Source organism: Andrena cerasifolii, chromosome 4, assembly GCF_050908995.1.
Source record: "Andrena cerasifolii isolate SP2316 chromosome 4, iyAndCera1_principal, whole genome shotgun sequence".
NCBI classification, from domain to species: Eukaryota; Metazoa; Arthropoda; class Insecta; order Hymenoptera; family Andrenidae; genus Andrena; species Andrena cerasifolii.
In genome coordinates this window covers 16,485,238-16,498,231 of record NC_135121.1, presented here as the reverse complement: position 1 = coordinate 16,498,231, position 12,994 = coordinate 16,485,238, and the positions used below count along the sequence as shown (strand labels likewise).

Here is a 12,994-nt window from a genome sequence, read left to right as displayed (position 1 = left end):
AAAATAAATTAAATTGCTGGAATATAGATATTTGTAGTAATTATATTCCTATTTTTCACGTAATTTAATAAGGATAATAATTGAACATTAAGAAATGGATAAATCATTTGTTATTCGCTTTATTATTTTGTCTTAATTCTAAATTGCTTTTTCGTCACTATTTTTTTAATGTTATTATATTACACGATAATTCGGGACAGCACAAATTTTAAAAGTTTACTTTGAGTGTAATTAATAAGTTGACTATATGTAACTTTAATAAAATATTAATTCAAGTTGATTGAGTCTCCCCTTTTAAAATTTTCTATGTCCATAAATTTTTTAGAAATGTCAGCTTCTTGAATTAAAATAAAGAGTATCACATTTTCAATAGCAAGGTATAAATTTGTTTAAGAAAAATACACTTTCTTATGCTTCGAACAATTTTAAATCTATTTTCGAAAGTATGCACAATTAGAAATGTACAGGAATATTATTTTTATATAAAAATAAAACCATTCCCTCGTTACCCTTTTCGTTTCTGGTATTCACTTCACTAAATCTTTCAAACATTCAATCCTTTGCTATTTTCTACCGATTTATCACTTGGCTTTTCCTTTCTATTTTAAGGAGACAATACCTTTCTAGACAGTTCTTGAGAAAGTTCTTGCGCCAGGTGACACTGTTCGTATAATCCAACATCCGGTTAAACAGTGCTCGAATCATCGAGATTCTGCTGTAGTTAATACTACAAGTAGTGTTCCTTCTCGAGAATTTCTCGAGAATTTTATAAATGCTTATTTCTTATTTCTCAAGAGACACTATTTTTCTCGAGAAACTTAAGTCTACGAAAATTATTATAAATCTCATTTACTTTCGGGCTTGAATTTTTAGTTAGTTCAATTTGTATATTACTAGTCAATCGCGAACGTATAAACACATCTACAATTTATAATAAATCTTATTAGTAGCATTAGAACCTATATGAATTACAATTGAAAATCTCAGTAGAGAAGATTCGACATTATTGACTGGTGAAGGTGCTACTAAATTCTTATTTAACAATTTAGAAAAATGGTATACCTACGGAATTAAGTTAATGAGTTTCTTGTGGCTATTAAAAAAGAAATATCGAAAAGAAGAGACAAAACTACTGTATCCCTTATAAAATTGTTGCATAGTTAATGAAGAATCTCTTCAAAAAGATTCAAAAGACGCGTTTGTCATTTAATATCCACGACAGATATGTATGTAACAATTTTATGCCAAAACAATTTTTAAGTAGCTAGACTTTTCGGAAAATATAACAGTAACCATGATTCTCCTGAAAATACTGGAAAATTCACGGGTCCTCAAAATGAAGAATTTACCATTAAGAAAACAATTAGAGATAGCAATCGCAGAGAGCCTCCAAGAAATTAGTATCAACCAAGACGATAAATTCTGGACTTTAACAAAGGAATTTCATATTTTTGAGTCCACTGGAATGAAACCCAATTTACCATAACTTTTGGATATGCTATATAGGATTAAGTCAACATCCACTCAAAACAAAAGAAAGTTTTTTACAGCTACAGATTTTATCACAAAAAAAGAAACAGATGAAAAACCATTTTAAAATAAAAAAAGTAATGTTTCGCTTTGCACAAATTTTGTATCAAATAAATAAATATATCAATTATATTTAATATCTGTTTTTTCATTTATACAAGGTTTGTGCAAATTAGACAGGAATGAACAATTAGTTAAAGGTTTCTTGTGTTTTTGATAAATATTATCAACGTTATTCCAAAAATATAAATTTTGCAATATTTTTTTTCAATTTCTCGAGAATTCGCAAGAAATATGATCTGATTTCTGATTTCTCGAGAAACAAAGAATATCGAGAAATCAGGAACACTAACTACAAGCATATCGCCCATATTTACTGCTAGTTACCACAAGCTACAATAATATCAATACCAATATTTCACAAATTAATTTCCCGAATTTTTTATAAACCAAAATTCTTGGGTATTCCTAATTAGTATTAATTCTTAAAACAAAATTTAGATCTAAAACTCTTTTAACGCTTCACAGGTGTAAAAATGATACAAAAAGGTATTGAAATTAATTATTACTTTGATGCATTCACTGAGCATTCCATTTCACCTGTCGATAAAGAGAAGAAGCTTTTGCTTATTTCAGAATGAACATATATGTCAACATTGACAGTAATACTAAATTTAAATTTCTTGCTCTTCAAAATACTTCGTTCAAACTAAATTCACTGGGCACCAGGACTATTTCCAGCGAACATATTCTGCTTTCCCTTTGTTCCTTTTCCTGTAGGACATTTCCGGTGAATGTCAATTTTACCACGCGGCCAACGATGCATAAAATGCACAGGGATTTATATGATTTTTACCTAAATAAGATACAAACCACAAATTATAACACACAGCCACCACAAAGCAACCGTTTAAAGCATAACACCGCTCGTTAAGGAAGCTTACCAAAACGTAGAGATTGAATTTCTTTAAACTGTCAACCACCCCATGCCGGTGACATTACTGGGAGATTTATCGGGTTAATTAGACTGCTATTAAACACGAACGGCAGAATATGTATCGTTTGTTCAGCCCAGGAGATACCTATTAATAATGAGTAAGACATTTCTCAAACTGTCCCAGAAATGGAACACCGACGTCCAGCAGATAAAATGTTTTAAACGTCCCCTCTGCATAGTGCACGATAACGCGCCCCAGGATGATCCATATTCGCGAATGGATCACGCAACAGATGATTTACGAGCAAAGAATCGGCTATAAGTAGAGCACCGTTCGTTACGAGCGATATTATAAATAGCAGCATCCACGCGATCTCATACCGGTCCCACGTTTAATCAGGCTGCACATGCAAATTATTCTAAATCGATCGTTAATCCTCGTTCGCCATCAAACCCCGTGCCCAGGCCTGTTTAAAAGAGCTGATGATTGCGGCGAGGGGGGGCGCGTTAGGTGGCTCAAGAGCAGAAAAATGATTTACCGATCTTTAAGGGAGTGATTAATGGACGCCTACTTATAAATTAGCCCCCGAAGATACGTCGCTACTTTGGATGGCACCAAAGTGACCTCCCTGGTTCAGAGCCGATTTCTCCAGGGAAAACACAGTACATCTGCTCTATCGCTGAAAAGACAGGGAAAGCAAACTAAGTGCAGTTTAACATATATTAGAAATTAAGTACCTATATTTTGTTTAAGTACGAGCGCTCGTTAGAGACTGATAGCTAGTATATATTGTTATTGAAACGAGGTGCCAATTCGGCTGTGTTTATATCTAGTAAGCATTTATAAAAAACTGTTACGTATTCTTTATGGCAAAATAAACATATTTAAAAAAAAACTACTTTGGATGGCAAAATCCGGGCGGCGTAAAAAATTATTCCGGGAGATGTTCCTGCACGTGGGGGCGATATCGCACAGGGTGTCTTGTAACTGGCGGTAGAAGTTGAAAGGTGGTAATTTTATGTAACAAGAAATGAGTCGAAAATGTGGAAGAAGAAGAAATGTTTTTAAAACAAATTGCACTGAATATTTTCCAAGTGCACGTTCGTCTGATCAGGGATTGGGCAGAATTTGCTGGTAAATTGTAGTATAGTTGTGAACAAAATGAATTGTTAAGATGAGTCCAAATCGGAGAGCAATCTTTTCTTAATCAGGATTTGTCTTTGTGAAAATTCTGAGCAACTAGTCAAAAGCCGCGTTTGAAGATAAGTTAGCCTGCAATTCTGACGAATTTTTCCAGACGAATTAATAACGCGTACTTAATGAATACGATGAATGAGACTTCCTCGAGAAATATCATTTTAGCTTTCAGTTCTCACCTTCAGTTATAGAACACCCTGTACATGGGAAAGTAGCAGATTCATAATTGAATCTGCGATCATAACTCTCTACTCGAAATTCTGCTAATAATTCTAAATAACTTCAAATGGAAAAAGGCAAATGATCCATTAGAAAACTTCAATCTACTAATTGAAGACGTTGCAGCAAGAGGGATGCAACTGCACTTCAGACAGTTTTTTAGTTATGGTGCGTAAGATTCGTGAAAAAGATCTAAATCGTTTGGCGCAAGTTTGATGCAAATCCGAGGACAAATTTATTGCAAATTTTTGACTCGCAACAATTACCGTTTTGTGCAATACGTATGCGGATCCGGATCTGCCTCCTTGCACCAAATCAGTGACATACAATCTATCAGTTGAGTCCCAGAATCTCCTGTGCACTGCTCCTCTGCCACTGAAAATGGCAAATTGTAACGACGCGATGCAGTTAGCCACCTCGCTGGCCTCCTCAAACGAGGCGATTAGGGTGGCGAAACGAAGGGGAAAAAACGTTCTATAAACCCGAGGTATCTACGCATAACCAAGGATACAATTCCACTAAAACCTACCCCCGCTGTCTCGGCTTCCCTAACTTCACCATCGCATCTAAATCGACCCAGCTGGGATTGAGGAACCGCAGAAGAAACATAGATTCTTCCCCCGAACCTCCGAACATTTATCAAATTCCCTCCCCAGCGCGCAAGATTCGAACAAACAGCTCCCCCATCAGCGTTACAACCAACATTAACGTCCTGTTCATAAATTTCCGCGCGAAGGCTGAGCCCCTCAAGACCACGCGTCCTCCCACAGCGCTGAACGTGACAGGATCGATGTCATTCTGCTCCGCGGAGCAAGAAAAACGGATCGCAGACGTAACTTGCGCGAGATCGCCCTTCGATTATCCCTCATTGTCCGTCGGCGGCCCGGCGATTATAAACAAAAGGCGAGGACCGTGGAAAGACTGGTGGAGCGCGCAAGAAGGGACCCGTGGAGAGGAGGCTTCTCGGAAGCGGCGCTTATAAATCACGAATCGCGGGCAACCCCTAATCTTCCACCCTGTTCCAGCGCCCTTCCACCCTTGGCCCGTCTTCCTCTCGTACTTCTCCCCTCCCCTCGTACCCCCCACTCGTATTTTGGTTTTGCACGCAAAACCACCATCACTCCTCCATTCATCATCCGACGCCGAGCGGCCTTCTCTCTTTCTGTTTCCGCTTTTCCAGCCCCTAGCCGTCAAGGGGGGGCTGCCCTTACCCTCCGTTATTGCGCGGCCCCGATGAGATTCGCCGGGAATCGCGGGACAATTAACGTCCACCAGCGGCCACGCGAAATAAGGGAGGCTCGGGCGACGATCACCTCCGGCGTGACCGATAATGGGATATCTTCATGGGAGGCTCGCGAGCGGTCGGAGGACTCGTCGGGGGAGGAAGACGATGGAAGACGAAGCTCCCTGCGAATCCGCCGCGAGGGGGCGTCGGGGAGGAGCGCGGCGGAAAGGAATGGATTAATTGATACGAAGAATGGGAATTAAAACGGGTATCTGCGGACCCCGGAGAAGATTCGCGGAAAAGAGGAAGGCGAGTGGAATTCCTTGCAGTCGATCGGAAGTCGAAGTTTTATCGTCCCTTTGTTGCGACGAAGCGGCTCCCAGGTAGCCCTCAAATTCGACGCCCGTGATTTCGGCTTAACGGGCTAAAATGGCGCGCGATAAATCCTCGTTGGGAGTGATTGTGGCCCCAGCGAGGAAGCGCGCGAGGGAAAAGAAACGTTCGTGATAGAGCTGGCCTCGGTGCCATTCTTCCTCCGCGTGTGCGTTCGTCGTTCCCGCTTGGTAGCCTATTTGTTTCTCATTAACGGCCCCGCATTAATCTCCGAGCACCTACGGAGCCCTGGCGGGCCAGTGTCAGAACACCGTGGATGCTTGTTACCGAAGGATTCATGGCTCTCCGGATCGAGATAGAGCCCTCCTAACAGTCAGCTTTTAATCCCCCCCGCTTGTGTATGCTCCTCGGAGCAATAAAACCGCCAGGAGGGGCACATAGAAATTCGCCCTGTGATTAATTCGCGGCCAGCGGATAAGTAAGGAGCCCGGGGGATCGGGATATAATAAACGACGCCAGTAATGGTCCTGCGGTTAGCAGCGGAGTCTCGTTGTCGCGATACTCACAACCACTTGATGCACCCGCCGCCCTGGACCAGCAACAGGAACAAGAGCAGCCAGGCCTCGGCACCGAGGCTTCTCTTCGTTACCACCATCTTTCTTCGCTTCGCATTCTAGATGATCCGCATGCCTGCCCGCGTCTCACGCGCAACGACCTGCGTCGATCGAGATCGGGAAAGTCTCCAAACACACGGCGCCGCGATGGCTTCAGGGGCCACTGTGCGTCTCCCGGTGATCGGCTGATGATCGGTGGACGGAGAATCGCGGGGACCCGGACTCCTCCATTTTCCGGGCGGTTCGCGGACTGCTGGGAATAGCGGGACCGAGTTTGAACGCTTCGGATGAACTGCGCTCGAGGATAAGTTACTCTCCCCGCACACGGAGCGGTAGGATCTTCCAGGCGACAGGAAGGTGGGACGTCGGAGATCAATTTCCAGTGGAGAGACACTCGACTTTTGTTTCCTTGATCGCGGCTGTCGATGAGGGGCGATAAGGCGGGCTGGTTGCAAATCACACGCGAAACCCGCGCCTCGTGGTTATCTCGCGGCTGCACCCGCGAACATTGCAATTAACGGCGATACCCGGACGGTGAAAACGTGGAATTAGGAGTGAACGTCGCATGGAGTCTGTTCACTGTCGCGCCGTGATCCAGGATCGATCGCCGGCGGGCGAGTACACGTCAACGCGCGCTATCCTGAATGATCTGCGACCGGCACCGCACGCTATCGGGGAAGTTCCTTCGCACCGTCCCGTTCGACTGCAGGGAGTCTGCGTGGTTACAGGTGTCCGTCGAGCCGTCCTGCAGGATTTGCCGGTCCGTCGTGGAGGTGGAATCCTCCTACTACTACTCTATTTCCTCCTACTTCACCTACTCGTTTTTCGTTGGACGAGCTGCCGGCCACGGGGATGGCGAGCGGAGGATGAACGGGAAGGAACCGCCGAAGGGAGGAGGCGAGGAACAGGCCAGTATATGTTGAAAGATCGCGCCGGGAGGTAGGAAACGGGGAAACCGCTGAGGGAGGATCTATTGCGTCCGTTGCTCCTCCTCGAGTAACCGAGGCCAGCATCGCTTCGGACAATTTTTTTGGGAAATTCAAGGCGTCTGGTGTGATTCGCTGGGATTGTGGGGGAAATGATTGGTGTTCGGTAAGGACGAGTAATTTCTTCGTTTCTTCGTTTCTTCACTTCTTCGCTTCTTCGCTTCTTCGCTTCTTCATTTCTTCATTTCTTCATTTTTTCATTTCTGCACATCTTCACTAATTCACTTTTTCGTTTCTTCGTTTCTTCGTTTCTTCGTTTCTTCGCTTCTTCGCTTCTTCGTTTCTTCATTTCTTCATTACTTCATTTCTTCATTTCTTCATTTCTTCACATGTTCACCAATTCACTTCGTTTCTGCGTTTCTTCGATTCTTCGATTTTTCGATTCTTCGTTTCTTCGTTTCTTCGTTTCTTCATTTCTTCACATCTTCACTAATTCATTTCTTCGTTTCTTCGTTTCTTCGTTTCTTCGTTTCTTCGTTTCTTCATTTCTTCATTTCTTCATTTCTTCATTTCTTCATTTTTTCATTTCTTCACATGTTCACCAATTCACTTCTTCGTTTCTGCGTTTCTTCGTTTCTGCGTTTCTTCGATTCTTCGATTCTTCGATTCTTCGTTTCTTCATTTCTTCATTTCTTCATTTCTTCATTTCTTCATTTCTTCACTTCCTCATTTCTTCATTTCTTCACATCTTCACTAATTCATTTCTTCGTTTCTTCGTTTCTTCGTTTCTTCGTTTCTTCATTTCTTCATTTCTTCATTTCTTCATTTCTTCATTTCTTCACATCTTCACTAATTCACTTCTTCGTTTCTTCGTTTCTTCATTTCTCCTTCTTCTCACAATCGAGTTGAACACCACTCGACCAAATTTTTGGGAAATTGAAGGTTGCAATTATTATTTGTTAGAATAATTTTTACCGCGTTTGTGAATGAAATGATTAATATTCGGGAAGAACGAGTAATCTTCATTTGTTCTTTTAATCGATGTGAACATTGCTCGTGTACATTTTTGGGAAACCTAAAGCTTCGGTTGAGATTTAGTGGAATTAATTTCCAATGTGCTTATGAATAACATAGCTCGTATTCAAGGATATTTACAATTCATCGTTGAATTGAACTACACACTTTTTACTGGGCGTTGCACGTGGATTATGTTCAACCAGTTTTTCCCTATTTTTCATAATATGTGGGTTTTGTTGGATAATAAGAGGATAATGATACGAAGTTCTAAGAATGTAGTTTTATCTTTATACAACATTAATCCAACTCACGACTAACATCCTAAAAGAGCTCTGTTTATAAGCAATTACGCACACTATGTCATGGTTAATATGTTGAAAAATTGAGCGTGTCAATAACCGACGACTTAAAAACTAATACATCTAATTTTCAACTACTTACTTAATTTACATATTCAGCGTTACCAACTTTTATTCCCAATGGTTACGGCTTCTCTACGCGATCGTGGATTCATATTTTTCTCCTTTCCTTTAGTGGCAAACATCTTCTTTGGTCTCTTTTCTTAGACCCTATTAATTTAAAGTGGTTCCTCACACCTATCTAAATGCAACGCGAAATTTGTAGCTTAACTCTATTATTAATCACCGAGAAAATCTTTTTATTAAAGGACCGAACATCTTCAGAACGATTAGCTTACGAATCTGCGTATATTAAAACTGTTTCTGCTTTTTCTTAGAAATTCTATTACCCACTCTAAGTTCCTAGCAAAGCTAACGAAATCCTTCGTACATCCCCAAATGGATCGAGTTCTGAGATAAAGCAATTTTGTAATAATATTTTGCATGCAGGTTCCAAATGCATTCGGTTCTTACAAATAATGGCCATTAGTATCGATTACATTTCTCGTTAATTAACATTCATGCCCTTACAATGATTCACGCGCCATTGTGAACCTACGAGCAACAAAACCCTATCATTTTGGAGCGATGTTTTGTGCTCACCTATCATATTAAAATGGCCCATTAGTGTAATTAAAACGGACCAATAAAGCAATTGTAGAACGTAATGATCATTAATAACGAATTAAAAGTTACGTTACAATTTCTACGTCTTCCAATCTATCGTCATAATTTTCGTCACGTAGCTGGATGTACTTAATGCACAGAGTGATTACCAATCCATGGCAGAAGCATGAAGTTGACGATTATATATGAAAAAAATGGGTCGAAAATGTGAAATCTATCTAGCACAAAAAAAAGAGATTCCAGATTTGTTACTTACGCTTACTCACAAAAGTATCCATCCACCCCCATATATAACTTTAAAATATATAAGAACTTACAATTCTAATTCACAATAATACAAACCTTGATTAATATATATCCTTCTCTTTAGGGTGGTTTCAATTGAAAAATTATAACGCTTTATTTAAGAAAGTATTATTATCCATAAAAAAAACAATATTCGCCAAAATTCAATATTTAATTTATACTAATTACAATAAGTTAATATTCCTCTTATATTCCTGCTATTTTCTTATAAGCTAATTTATTATAAACTAATTTACAGTGAAATTCGGACCTACCTTGTTCCATCTTTGCACGAAAATTTCTTTGAGCATTTCTTTGGTAGCTGTTATCAACTAAAAATGTATTTAAATTATCCTGGGTAATTCTGAACTTAACAATACTTAATTAAGTGAAATACGTTATGCGTATGGGGTGGGCGGCTACGTTTGCGAGTGACTGTATATCTTCCTGTTAAGTCGTATTATACAGTACAGAAGACACAGGTGAATCCTGCGGCCCAGCAAAAGGAGGCTGGATGAGTCCGAGCCAAACTTAACGGCGTAATGAACGTCTGGCAGAGGTTTATTTATCGACTGCGGTACAGTAAGGGGGGCTGAAAGGAACAAAGATGCGGAGGAAGACACACGTTCGTTGTTCTGAATCGGATCGCGCTAATTTTCAGGCGCAAATGACCGAAGCAGTGCCAGGCACGGTTCGCCTTCGTAATTATTCGAACCACAAAATAACAAACTATTTAACGAAGCAAAAGAAAGGGACGAGAGAAAATGTTGAGGGGACGAAAAACGCGCAACCAATTGGCGGTAAAATACGAACTGAACGCCTTGGTGGCGAATGAACCGGCTCCTTAGACCTTTCTAGATACTTTCGTTGATATTTCTAATGGTGACTCTAAGTTCTCGAATAATATACGATCCCGCTTTCTCTTCGAAACTAATTGGCGAATCGCGCGAGCAAATGGTCCGACGTTTTGCAGCTGTTTGCCACATTACTCGGTTCGCCGCATTCTTCAACTTCAACTTGAATGAATATGTAAATGAACGATGGAGCCTGTTCGATGGAGTTCATGTTTTTTTTTCTTTCCGTGGAACGCTGAAGGAAAAGGGGAAAGTGCCATTTGGCGGTACGAGCTTTGGGGGTGAAAACGTTGGCGCTGCTGGCACGGAAACGATCTCTTATTGGATTTGGATTTAATTTGAATTTAATTACAATAGGCTGGTTAGGCAGCCTTTTGGCACAATTAATTACAAATGAGGGAGAAAAATGGGCGCACATTAAGGGGAGGTTCTGGTCTAGAGCCCATCAAAATAGGTGATCTTTAGGAATTAATTAAAGGAAAACTACTGCATATAATTTAATGGAACTTTCTGCATTGTATTAAGGATGTTTTAAGTTATTGAAATATATTTTTTGTTTTATAATTAGGTATTGCAGACCGCACTGGGGAGTCGTTAAAGTCGAGGCGTCAAAAAATTGATACAAATCAGTGGGATCTGTATCTCCAAAAGTTACTATCCGATTCGACTGAAACTTTTTTTATTCCGAAAAATATCCTTCTGGCTAGGGGGGAACCAGAAAAAATTACAAAAATGCCATTTCTTAGAAAATAACGACACTTGAAGTTTGCAATCCCTTTTTCACTATATTTTTCGTCCTTTCAACGCCTTTAAAATTTATAAATTTTCAATTTTTTGTATTTTTTTCTGGCATCCCTCCTAGCTAGAACTATATTCTTCAAAATAAAAAAGGTTTCAGTCGAATCGGATAATAACTTTTGGAGATACAGGTCCCACCGATTTTGAGAACACTGTTTCGAGAAAAACGCGTTTAAAGTTTTACGTCGGCGCCAAGTGGCTGGTTGTTACCCGTGCATTTGCCGCTACTCAAATGCCTAAAGTTTGGAAATTTTACGAATTTCAAAATATCCTTTCAAACATATATTCCTAAAAGGTTGAAAAAGTGAAAAAATAAATTGACATATTAAGTACACAGCAGAAAAGTGAGTGTTATCTGAAAATTTTATCATCCCAACACTCGTGTCACCCTATCGCTACCTCGCACAGTAATGGAGGTTCCACTCTACTCTGATATCCTACCACCAATAACCGTAACTTTGCATCCACCTGGTAAATTACAGAGATCACGCTTTGCATAACCAGAATGGCGCGAAACATTGCAAATGCTTGAAGTTTCGCGGCACATACGAAAATTTAGATTCAGTTATGCCAGTTTAGCCTAATCTCTGCTTTTAGCGGTAGGGAAGTCTAATCGTTTAGAAAGTAATTCCTTTATTTTTAACTATTATTTGTCGCTCTGGAAGACAGATATGCAAGTCATCAGAAGACAATAGCTCCACTTACAATTTTTGTAAATGTAGAAAGTACCAGATTTAAAGAAAATTCCTTCCTAAATAATAAATGTTTATATCCCAAAAAAAAAAATCTTAACAAATTCATCATGAGTTCTATTGCCCGAAGGATATTTTTGAAAAACTCCCACGCTCTTGGGAACACAGAAAACAGTAACTTACCAGCACATATGGTTAACCCCGATAATCCTCTGTTTTCTTAGTTGAAGGAGCGAGTAGCTGGAAATAGGTAGCTTGCATTACTAAAATTGAAAGTCACTGTATACTCTGAATGGATTCATCTGCACACCCACGTGAACTAAGCATTTCCTGCACAGCCTAATCAGTCCTAAAAGCATGCAAAGCGTTCAACCACCTTTCGAAAAACACCCTCTTTGTAATCTCTATCTTCGAATGGTCCAACAGCGTTCATATTTAATTGCCTTCGTTACATTCTCTCGGTACCCTGAAAATGACGCCTTGCGCGGGGAGGGGGCCGCGCAAAGGGGAGAAGGGAACGAGTTAAAAACGGTTTATTGGCGGAGGACCGCAAAGGGCCGCCGCTTCTTTCGTTCCAGATTATTTCCTGCCATTATTCGTCGAAGACGTCTACCATAAAAAGGGGGCAAACAGATCCGGCGACAGCTGCTTGGCTATTAAAAGCGACTTAAACCTCAAACCCTCCGTACCGTCGCAAAAGTTACCTCTCTCGTTCCACGGGCCTCTTCCACCCTCCAACCCCCCCATTCCCCCGTTCGTGATTACGCGCAAAGCTGACACACGAGCGCACGCATACACACACCGTACACGGCAAGAGACTTTTCCCAGCAAATAAGCAAATTGTTAAATGAGCCGTGACGCCGACACCCCCGCCTACGAGAACAGAAAGGAAGAAAATGTTAGGCGTTCGAGCCTGTCGCCGACTTTTCCCTTCCTAAATTTTACGCCTTCCGATACGTACAGTGGGGGGGGGGGGGCCAGAGCTGGGCATTATTTGACTCCGATGACGAATAAAGAATACAATTTTATTTTATGCAAACAGATTTCAGTATCGTTCAATAAGAATTTAAAGAATTTCATTAAGTTTTCAGTTAAATAATAATTTACCTATCCAGGTAGCTTAAATAATTTTTATCCGGATAATTATTTGCTCGCTGTGTAGATGGTATGAACAGAGTTTTACAGAAGTAAGAGGAGATCAAGACTATGAAAACTTATTCGTACCATTATTTGAATAACCCTGTAATTGATATTCGAATATACTATCCGAATAAATGGACAGAGTAATATGTTACAAATGACGAATAATTATTATCCGGATGAAATATTCGACTGAATAGA

The 12,994-nt window shown here is 40.4% G+C and overlaps 1 protein-coding gene across 1 annotated transcript in view; it reads right to left on the bottom strand.

Annotated features, from left to right (window-relative positions):
* LOC143367629 (protein Wnt-11b-2) overlaps positions 1-6,299 on the bottom strand; it is a 31,948-nt gene extending 25,649 nt beyond the window's left edge. Inside the window, exon 1 of the mRNA XM_076809625.1 lies at positions 6,009-6,299. Within this exon, the coding sequence (XP_076665740.1) occupies positions 6,009-6,097 (89 nt within the window). The 5' untranslated portion in view covers positions 6,098-6,299. The remainder of the gene's footprint in view (positions 1-6,008) is intronic.
* Positions 6,300-12,994: the final 6,695 nt, after the last annotated feature.